The 11,931-nt window shown below is 37.1% G+C and overlaps 1 protein-coding gene across 1 annotated transcript; it reads right to left on the bottom strand.

Annotated features, from left to right (window-relative positions):
* Positions 1-2,655: 2,655 nt before the first annotated feature.
* On the bottom strand, positions 2,656-11,833 carry LOC131462051 (TPA-induced transmembrane protein-like). Its single transcript, XM_058632949.1, has 7 exons — positions 11,488-11,833; positions 9,213-9,287; positions 8,937-9,023; positions 6,892-7,024; positions 6,573-6,733; positions 5,804-5,874; positions 2,656-4,264 (listed from the first exon to the last, which is right to left on the bottom strand). The coding sequence occupies exons 1-7, from the start codon at positions 11,554-11,556 to the stop codon at positions 4,078-4,080; spliced, it is 783 nt and encodes a 260-aa protein (XP_058488932.1). The 5' UTR covers positions 11,557-11,833; the 3' UTR covers positions 2,656-4,077.
* Positions 11,834-11,931: the final 98 nt, after the last annotated feature.

Raw genomic sequence — 11,931 nt, 5'->3', positions numbered from 1 at the left:
TAATATGGATGTTTTATATTATAATTTATTTTATCTTTAAACTTAAAACATAAAAATAACAACAATAAAGTCATTAAATCAAGTCAAGTCCAGAGTCTTTAACTTCCAAGTCCAAGTCAAGTCTTTTATTTTTTGTCAATTCAAGTCATCTTATCTTATTTATATGCACCATTGTTGTGTCCAGTGCAGTTTTATGTGGGCTACTGTAAAAACATGGTATGACCCAAAAATGGACGCTTCTGTCCATAGAGAGCCTGCTGACCAGTGGCATCTCCGTCTGGTCTGGGAGCTGCAAGGCCTCAGACTGGAAGTCTCTGCAGAGTGTGGTGAGGAAAGTGGAGAAGATCATTGGGACTCCACTCCCACCCATCCAGGACATTGCATACAGGCGCTGCAGGAGGTTCTGCACTACTTTTATATATATTTATATACATAAACACTTATTTATTTTGTCTTGAGTCATAGTTTACAGTAACTACCTCACAATTCAATGCTGTGTTGTTGTTGTTCCTGGTTGCCGAGCAACGAAATTTCATTGCCAGTTTCACTGCTGTGTTTTCTGTGCAATGACAATGAAAGGAAGTCTAAGTCTTCTGTAGCGCTGACCCAGCTCCTGATATAAATACAGTATAAAAGCCTCATTCTGGGGTCATGAAAACAACAATGTATTCAATTTCATGATGGCACACAATTAAACATAATCTCAGTTACATTTTACACACTGTACCTTTAAATCTCCTCACACTGGCTGTTTAACCCGTACTACTGACTGACCTTTGACCCGAGAGCAGCTCAGCGTGAACGATCTTGGAGGATCACGGGTGAAGCACGGACTTCAGAGTAGTGTCAGTTATTTATGTCAACCAGGTTATCAAAGCTCAGAGCGCTTGTTTAGCCCGTAAATCTGGATTAAGATGATTATCAGTTCTAAGAATAGATCTGAGATGAAGGATCAACCACACAGAGTCTACACACAAGCACGATCCATTTGGACACTAGGTGGTCTGATGGACTCGCCATCACTGAACCGTGACCACAGATTAGACAAGAGTTTATTTTGAAAAAAGGAAATATAATCTAAACTCAAATACACAAATATATTAATTTTACTACAGGAAAAAATAACTAAATCTATCAGGATAATTACCCACAGCTTGTGGCCATCAATTTCATGCGGCCCTCCAATTGATATTAAGTTATTTCTGTATCTTTCTTATGAACAGATTTATTTTTATTGTGAATTATATATTGATCCACATCAAAAGAAATGCTTTTATTTTGAAATTCTCTGAAATATCATCACATTTTTTCACTTGACCCGACCAGACAAGATGCTCAGTGGCCCCAAGGTCATCTAAGGGCATGACCCCTGCTTTTAAATTTTATGATTTAGTTTAATTATGTATAAATTGAAGAATTAAAAATGTGTAGCTCATTTACAAAACAGCTGTTGCTGTTTTATTTCTGTTTGACTCAATTAACTTCAAGATCTAATACAAATCTTAATTATTGTTTTTCGGTGATAAATTATAGTTGGAATAAGATGAGTTTTCAGTCTGCCCCTTTTTGGTCAATAAAATTGTGTGTTTTTTTAAAGAAAAATGTATTTCACATTTTCTTCTGTTTTATTTCCAATTTATTGCTTCTGACTCTTTCTGTATGTGGACATACAGAAATACATTAAAGTATAAAACCATCAGAACATCAGAAATATCTCTCAATATTGTGCAATAGAATATGGAATAAAAGTCTAGTGGACAATGAAATATATGACATAAAAACACACACAATTAAGAAATACAAACAATCTTGTGCATTAAATCTAAAATTCTGTACATTCTGTGACACTACAAGTATCCGTGTAAACAAACTGTCTGTATTTGTATTTCATGATTTGTGACTTGTAAAGTGTGTTAAACATGAATAAGCTTTTTGCAGAGTTTGCAGAGTTTGCAGGTTTTTCAAAGATATGCAGGTGGAGTGATGTGGTTTTATGTTCAATAATGAGCTGATGAAACCGACTGCACATGCACTTTAAACTTTGAACCAGCACGTGACTGTCATGCTGCCCAGACACGGTCAGCAACTGCATGTGAAATAAAAAAAAGAACAAAAAAGAGGATCAGGAGACACAAAAAGTTTCATCATTCCCTTTTTTGTTGATTTCATGATATTATTTTGGTTTATTTTGAGTTTATTTCAGTTTAACACCACAAAATCCACATTTAAGTATCATTTTATTGTGAACTTCACACATGTTTATACCATATCCTCATATTATATCATATAGATTAAACAATTATGTAGTTAATATAGTTGTTTATATTAATGTTGGCTATAAATTGAGCTAATTATTTATATTTATATTGCATTGGGTTGTATATAGTATTAACATTAGTCAGATTAAGGGGTTAGTCCTGGATTTGTGTGACTTTATATATTGTCTTTGTTTTTATGTGTCATTATTTTTGTCTGTTATGTGTATACATGTTTTTTTACTTTACAAACATTCTTAATTATGATTATTATGTCAATTAAATGACAGGTGATAATAAACTACAAGGTTACAGTGGAACCAAATGAAATTACATTTCATGAACAGCACAGTTTGAAACATAATAATAAATGAAAAATAAATAAATAAAAACTCCAGTATCTGAAAAAATATTATTTATTAAACAGATTTAAATATTTGATCACACATGATTATATTAATAAAGACCATAACCATCAATCTTGATCAGATTCAAAACCCTGGAAAAATACTGTAGCTTATGAACAAGGATTGTACATGGTATTCAGTGTGTGCAGTAAGGACTAATGGAGCGCCACCTGGTGGAAGGACACTGCTGTGTCACTGTTTGTGAGCAGGTGAATTTGGCACAAACATTAATCCTAAGATTAGAGATCAGACATGTTGATGTGATCGGAGCCAGGTAAACAGATGGAGATCTGACAAACAACAAAAACAACACGTTCCTCACAGTGTTTCCCTCAAGAGGAAGATATCAACGTGAAAAATGTCAAAATATTAACGAAGCAGCTGATAGAAAACAATAATAAGAGGAAAAAATACGTGGTGACAGCAGCAGGGGACACATTCACTTCCTCTGCTGTTCAGACACCAAAGAATGAAACATAATCCAGCTCTTTATGTCAAATTAAACTTTGAAAAACTGCATAAAATATGACATGTTTAAGTGAAATATTGCACAAAGTATTGATTTCCTTTTACATAAAAATCAGCCCTTAACATTAAAACTGGTAACTGGTTTTACTGTAGTGGAACACGTCTTGATTTTTCACACTTTTCAGCTATAGATATACAGAAAATATCTGAGTCTTATTCCCATTTTTTTAACCCTCTAAATTAACATTTAAAGTAATGTCATTTTAACTTTTTTTTTTCTCATTCTATTCACATTCTATTAATTGTTTTCACTATGTTTTAAAGGCTTATTCTATGTCTTTGTGCATCTTGAAATGCCTTTAAAATCAACATTTAATAAAATGTTCTTTCCAAACCAAGATATTAACAACATGACACTGAAATCCTGTTATATATATATAACTATATAATATGTTTGAGGCAGTTTTTTCACAGTGTTCCACAGTTTAAGGACACACAGTAAAAGTCAAAGATATGCAAATATAAACACTTTATATTTCCTTTAAAAAACACTTTGTGTTTCCTTCTGTACACAAACAATTAAACGTGAAATTACAGCCGAGGAGTGAATATAAATAATTACAGTACGGGTATATACAGCAATACTCGGGATAGAATTTACAGTAAAATACTATTTTTGCTTTTCTTTTCTTCTTCTGCTGTCTCACATAACGTCAAACACTGTGTGACTGTGGCTTTGCATCTGCAGCTTCCTGTGGTGAAGATGCATGACACGTACACAGCGTTTCCACCCACTCGTGGGAGATTAAAAAAATCCCACAAAGGTCTGACTTGTCATATGCAGACAGAAAAAAAGTAGGACGTGAACGAGCGTGTGACGAGCGAGTTCCTCGTTTCAAACTCAGGACAAAAATCAAGACGCTCCGGTTTTCCAGGAGTCAAACATGTCAAAACATGAACAGGGACCGGGGATAAATGTACATGGGCGAGGTCTGCTCTATTTCCTGGTCGTAGAGGAACTGCCTGAAGACGTTGTAGACCATCTCCCTGCTCAGGGTGAAGTTTCTCAGCTCCTCCTGCTGCTCTTCAGGCAGAAGGAACGACAGCTGGTAGTCAGCGATGACCGAGCCGTTTCTGCACAGGGGCGAAAACTAACGTCAACAAAGAAGATCATAAAATCCAGTAGTGTAATGGACTTAGTTAGTGTGTGTGAGCTTGTATTTGTTGCCTCTTTAGGAAATTTTTCAGGGCCAGTCATCTTCATTTCTGAGGAACTGGTTAAGTTAAGGGTTAGAGTTCGGCCTTTAGTTGTGATGGATAAAGTTTGGGTAATGAGTGAGGGAATGCATTTTGTCTCACTAACTTCTGTATTTGTTGCCTTTTTAGGACATTTTTCTGTCATAAACACTGACCTTGTCAGGACCAGTAGTCCTCATGGAGACCAAAACCTGGTTCTAATGAGGCAGAACCTCATGTTTGAGGAAGTTTAGGGCTAAGATTTGAATTGTGGTTATTGTTTAAGTTGAGGTTGGGCATTAACTAGTTATGGTTAAGTTTAAGGCCTTATGCTTTGGTTAGGGAGTCCTTACAAGTATAGTTGCATTAACCTGTGTGTGTGATTGTACTTGTACATATATAGTTATGAGACTCAGAAAATTTATAAACTACAGGAAGTGAGGACATATTGGCTCTTTAAGGGTTAAGACTTGTTTTATGGGTTTTGGTTAGAATTAGGTTAAGGTTAAGTTAAGGGTTTGTCTCTGGGAGTCCTCACTAAAAATGCTGTACAAGTGTGTGTGCTTGTATTTGTTATCTCTTTAGGACCTCTTTCTGTCATAAACACCATCAGGTCCAGTAGTCTTCATAGAGACCAAAACCGGGTCCTCATGAGGCAGAACCTCATTTCCGAGAAAGTGGTTACTGTTAGGGCTAAGGTTACGTTTGGATTAGACATGAAGTGGTTATGGTTAAAGTTAGGGATACGGCTTTTTTCATGCTGTTAAAATAAATGGAAGCCAATGCAGTGTCTTAAGAAGACTAGCTGCACAAGCCTGTGTGTGTGTATGTCTCTAGTAGGCTGTGAGGACCAATTTTCATGCAAACCTATCTTTCCTGAGAGTTAAGGCCTGGTTTTAGGCATTTCGCTGTGATATATAAGGTTGAGGGGTCCACACAAAGAATGCAGCACCAACACATGTGTGAGTGTTTCAGGTATTACTCATGTTGTGGGGACCTAAATCTGTTTACACAGTCACATTATAGGGACTTTTCTTCATTATAGAGACACAAATCAAGTCTCCATAATATAAATAATGACATTTTAAGGTGAAGACATGTTGTAAGGGTTATGAGGTTTAGGCCAGTAGTAGGTTAGAGTAAGACTCCAGCAAAGTCATTGCAATGTCCTCTTATGTCGTGGAAACAAGACTGTGCATGTGTGTGTGTTCTTATATGTGTATCTTTGTGAGGACCAAGAAATGTATAAACTATAGCGAGTGAAGACATTTTGGCTGGTTCTCACGTCTTTAAAGGGCAATTCAGGAGTTAAGACCTGGTTTAGGGTTGGGGTTAGAATTGAGTTTAGGTTAAGGTTGGGGTAAGGAGCTAAGGAATGTGTGTGTGTGTGTGTGTGTGTGTGTGTGTGTGTGTGTGTGTGTGTGTGTGTGTGTATACCGTAGAGCATATATCTCAGCCGTGGAAAAGTATCGTCCCAGAGCAGGAGAGGCTCTGTAAAGGTCAGAGAGCTGGGTGCGGCAGGTTGGAACATGCAAACAGAAAGAGTGGAACAGTTTGGCAGACGCTAAATTACTTTCAGTTCTCACAGCGATCTGTTCAGGCACAAAGACAATGAAAAACATTCTTGCGAAACACTGGAACTGGTTTTACTATCGAGTTTGATTTTCACAAGAGATGAAATCACCACTACTGAGTGGGGAAAGAACCCTATAAACAATGCAACTCTCACTGAATAAAACAAAGACTATAATGCCTTTCCACTGTGGATTGTGACTTTACAACAATCCTAAAATCTGATAAACATGCAGAATAACAATAAATTTAGAGTAGAGTAGAAATAATGTAGAAATCTTAATTGTTAAATTAATTTCTAACTATTGAGATCCTAGAAGAATCAGGTTGAGAGGTTCTTTAATGATTAAAACAAGTTTAAAACACATTCAATCATTAAAACTGAATCATACTGGTTTGTGGACAAAACAAGAAACATTCTATGACATTTTATGGACCAAAATTTGAGATAATAATTGACAGATTCATCAATTATGAATATAATCATTAGTTGCAGCCCTAATAGAACTACTCACTGTACTATTTAACTGCCTCACTGCACAGTTTATTTACAGTTTAGTAAGTCAATTTACTGTATTCATCTCATGGTATCTGTATAATTAGGTACAACATTATTTAAAAATAGAGGTCAAACCTTTTCTTGGAGGTCAACAGAGAGGGTTTGGCTCTCGTTGGATGAAAAGATGAAAAGTTCCTCGGTGAAGACCTGGTTTGGCAGCTGGAAGCTCCCGTTGAAATTCAGAGGGACGATAAACAGTGACGGGTCAAACATGTCGTCCACGTCCTCGTGGAGCGCTGCACGGAGGGACAACATCAATGCATCAAAATGTGATTGATAGCTGGCATTGTCCAATATGGACACTTTAAATCGAGATTTTGTCCACTTTTTATTTTCGGTCTATGAACAAAATGTGTTGCTTCTCAATGTCCAAATGACTCGTCAAGAACTGTACCTGCACACGCCGCCAGTGAAATGAGAACCACAGCAACGATGACGACAGCAATGAGGATTAAGGCCATCCATAGTTTGACTCTGTGGAGAACCTCAGAGTTCAGTTCCCTCAGAATCCTGCTGATGGTGCTCGACTGCAGAGACATTCAGATTAGGAACAAAGGATTAGAGAAATGTCCGACGTGACTTCAGAAAAGTGTTTCCCAAACCGTTTGGTAAACAAATACTGTCCAAGAGAAGTTTACTGACTTAATTAAAATCTAAATTATTGACTAAAAGGTTGGGAAAATTCACCAAATTGTTTCTTGTGGGACCTAAAAAACATCTCCTGCGACCATCTGTGGGTCCCGACCCAGTCTTTGGGAATCACCGCTTCAGAACACTTCTTAAAGAAGAAGACTCTTTAAAGCTTCAGTGTGTAATATCTGTTGTCAAAACCCTGCTAGCTTTGCAACCCCCCGCCCCCCTTTGTCTCATTGTGGTTTTGAAAGTGATTCCGATTTTTACAGATTTAAATCTGAACGTCTTGGTCGCTATGATAATATTTCAACGTGTCTTCTGACGTAGATCCGAGGAGACAGAAGTGAATTGGAGACACTTCGTGGAAGGTTAGGAAGCATGGAAGACAACAACAGCCCATAGGCGTACGAGGACATTAGTGCCTGGTAGCTGTCTGTGGGGAAACAGACAAAGAATTCTCTCGTCTATTTTGTTTCGACTACTTGTTTTTCCAGGGTGTGGCCTGTAACTATAGAAATCCCTGTGGAAAACCAGACTAGACAATGTCAATATGGACACATGCATCCGGGTCTCATAACTTGTGTGATATAATGTGAACATTCTGATAAGATACATTTATAAACCCTCAGTGTAAACAAGGTCATAGAGCAATCGTCTGTTTGATTGACTTAATTGACTTTGAATTATGTCCAAAACACACCTGTGAATAATAATCCACACAAACTGAACACAAACCTCTTTGTGCCTCACTGTGTGTCGAGATCGCACACTGTGTAACAAGCAAACAGGGAGTTTGGGACACACCCTCGTGTACTTGGACCACACACTTTAGACCGAGCACTAGTTATTGTTTGAATAGGGTCGTTTTGCAGATAGTTTCCCTGTGGTTATGAGACAACGCTCAGACACAAGCTGTGGCAAGTAAAGACAGACCGGAAGTGAGCGACACAAACCCTGAGTCCTTCACCGAGTCAGCCGTGACATAAAAACACAAAACAATGCTCCACTGAGGAACACAGATAAGAGTCGTGTGGAGATATGACAGACTGATTTGAAAATGTTTTACTCTAGAGCAGAGCTATTCAATTACAAACTCATTTTCAAACCAAGGTCTAAAAATATAATAAAAGAACCAGCAATACAATTATTTTCCTGTCCTTAGCACACCTCAATGCACGTAAAAAAAGTGCACAGTTGGAAATACAGGTGCGTCACATTTAAAATTTTGCTTGGCTCGTTTTTATGAACGAAAATAGAAGAGAAATTGTCTATTTTGGGACTTCTGCACACATATAACTACTCCCATTTGTTGTTAAAAACTATGCGACATAGAATTGACCTCAACTTTGACCCAACAACATATAAGAATACCACATTTTGTAAAGCCTGACGATTTGACCTATAAACACACACACACACACACACACACATAATGTCCATATAAGAAGTTATGTATTATTCCCACAGCAATTCACCAAGGGTGCACCTGTGGTACTAAGGGTCTAAAGTGTCTCTCTAGTTGTTTCTGGTGGAACCACAGGCTGGGCCACTATGAAGTTGGCTATGGGCCACATGTGGCCCACAGGCCGCCATTTGAATAGTGTTTCACATGTTTGATGACAAGCGTCAACACACCAGAAGACAAATCCTGAAACCTACATCACAACAGGGTCGTCCTCTCTGTCGTCCAGAGGATGGATGTGAGAATAACGGTGTGAGTTTCCACACAATAACAGAGAAGTTACACTTCCTTTTATTATTAAGTGTTGAAGTTTCTTTCTATTTTAAAACGTAAAGTCTTCATACCTCTTTAGAGTCGTACGTGCATCCCACAGTTGTTTGGGCTTCCATTTCATGGCTGGAGGTGATCGCGTCCCCGTTGTGATCAGCACCCTGATGAAACAGAAACCCTTAACTTGTAGAAACTTAACAAAGGGAATTATTCATTGAGGGGAAAAGGAGCTTTGACTGAAGTCGTCTGTCCAGAACTCCTTGTTTGTCTTTCACATGCGAAATGCTAATTTTGACAACAGCAGCAGCAGCAGAAGAACAGGAGGACACAAGTGTGTGTTGAGAGCTCACCTGTCTGGAAAGTAAAACGTCTCTTTCTGTTGCAGCTGAGGATTTGTCCGTGCTGTCTCCATTTACCGCCGTCACCTGAGAGACGGCAAATTAAGAATGTAAGAAAGTTGTACTGATCACAAGCAAAGAAATTATTAATTACAATGATTTTAAGAATTTATACCATATATAAAAATGATTTATACACAAAGCAGTGTTTTTCTACGACTGATTAGCGACCTTGGATTTCGTGAAAGGCACTGTAGATACTGAAGTATAGTAATTACCTTAGTATTTCTTCATATTTGCACACACACCAATCTTTGATAGTGAATTTTACTGTATTTAACATGCACTGTACGTGTAGCAGTTGGGATTTTCATGCAAAACCATTGTTAACTTTTTACTGGTCTTGGTGCCATATCCTAAGACATGGACAATGTCTCTCTGACCTTAGCCATCTCACCCAGTTTCACTTTCTGATGTTTTACACCTCCCTCATTTAGACAAGCCGTCCACATCATCCGTCCACATCATCCGTTGCCATCCTTTCGACACAAATCTTAGCTTCCTCTTTGTTCCAGCTATTTCTTCATTGCTCAACAATCTTCAACATTCCCCTTAAGAGCCTTCCCTTTTCTTTATGACTAAAACTCACTTTCGTACATCAACACAGGATAAACATCTGTACACAAACATCCTGGTATTTATAGTCAGTGTCCAATTCCTGAAATTGTCTGCAGTTTGGAATTGGCTCATGCATTCCTTCTCTTGAGCTCATTTCCACATCTAGAGTGGACTAAAAGAAGAAACCCGTTGGATGATCCCATCTTTCACATTCAGGTTACTGGTAATTGGAGTTTAAAGTGAACTGTTATTGAGACAAAGAAAGATATTTCTTCTTAAACTGAGATTATATTTCTCATGCAACACTTGCTTGCCAAAATCTTTGCTTTTTAGACTTAAGAAATAAGAACAATTTCCCACAAAAAGGCTAATTTTACTTTCTTGAAAATCAGTGTTTGCAGTGTAAACAGTGCCTGATAGATAAATGATGCTATGTCAGCTTGAGATTTGAGCAGTGAACAGGTTCTAAAAATTCACATCATCGTCAAAAACACATAACAATGATGGTGGCTGTTACAGACTCCATTTAATTTTAAATTTTAATACCATCTCTCTTTTATTTTCTCCGTTTCACCGTTTGTTGCAATAGAATTTAATAATGATAGGATCCACATTTAATGCTATTAATATTATTATTATTCAATATCAGTATAATAGTTGTGATTATTATGTACAGGTCTTGCTAGTATTTCTCTTGTTGTGGAGAATCTAATGTTTACACTGTAAATATTAAGCTCATGCTGTATAATATTCCAGTCATTCATACATATATGTATGCATATACGAGTCTATTTTCATCATTTTAATATTTAATATTTTAAAATGCGTATATATCATTTATTACCTTTACTTTTCACTGTCTTTACTGCTGTAACACTGAAATGGTCATGCCAAAGGTCTCAAACTCAAGATATAATGATTTATTTCTGTATGTTTTTTTTAATTACTTATTTATTTATTTAATTTTGCATCATAAACACATCAAGTATTTATCATTCCATATCAAAACAAACACTTTTATTTTGAAATGATGGGAAATAACAAGATATTTTCACTTGAACGGCCCCTCACTGACCAAACTATACCCTCAGTGACCCCCAGGTCATCTGAGTTTTGAGACCCCTGCTTTATTGTCTCCTCCCAGCAGAATAAAAATAACCATTTAAAACAATTCACACCTTTTTTACTACTCAGTGTGGCAGCCCACTGCTCCTAATTCTAGGATGGGTTAAATGCAGAGAAATAATTTCCCTAAGGGGATTAATAAAGTATAAGATTTAGAGTTTGCATGGTGTTATATTTATTTACTCATTTGATGTCTTTATTTACATTTTAACCAGTTTTTTTCACCTTGGGCGTGTAGTTTCTACCAATCCCTACTTTAGTTTAATGACTTATTTATGGCATATTTATCATTGACTTAATTGAGGAATCTTGTTTTTATTTCAATATTTATTTAGTTATTTATTAGCACATTTCTTTGATTCTTAATGATCTATGCTGTCTATGAATGTGTGAATTTAATGTGTTAACTGTATTTTTCTCTGTGTGTGTGTGTGTGTGGGAGTGAGGGTGTGTGTGTGTGTGTGAAAAGTGCTATACAAATAAAGTTTGACTGTTCAATAATCAATCAATAAATAAATAAATAAAAAACATTTCATTGACTCACCCGTTCATTTAAATGGGCCGCTGCATCATTCCCGTTCGTATGAAGCGGTTTCATCTCCATGTTGTTCATGTCGCTCTGTTTTCTCACACAAGTCTGAACCAAGTCTGAACCCGGAAGTGTCAAACACTTGAATGTGAATTTATCAGAGTGAAACCAGTCTTTCCCGCGGGACCGTGAACGTCACACTCAGCTGCGGTTTCAAAAATAAAAGTCCGAATGAGTCGTAAATTAATTTAAGAAAAACACACAAACAAACAACAGGTGACTCCGCGACTTCTTCAGTTTCAGTGTAAAAAAGAGACACAGTGGAGTCTTCACCTCCTTCTGCTCTCAGCCAGGTGAGGCTCCTTCACGCTGTGACGTCAGCAGGTTGAGAAATCCTCACGATGATGACGCAACTCACACATTATTATTATTATTCCAGCGTAAAGGCGGGATCCTTAG

Source organism: Solea solea, chromosome 7 (assembly GCF_958295425.1).
Source record: "Solea solea chromosome 7, fSolSol10.1, whole genome shotgun sequence".
NCBI classification, from domain to species: domain Eukaryota; kingdom Metazoa; phylum Chordata; class Actinopteri; order Pleuronectiformes; family Soleidae; genus Solea; species Solea solea.
The sequence above is the reverse complement of the archived record's forward strand: the minus strand, read 5'-3'. Positions and strand labels throughout refer to the sequence as shown.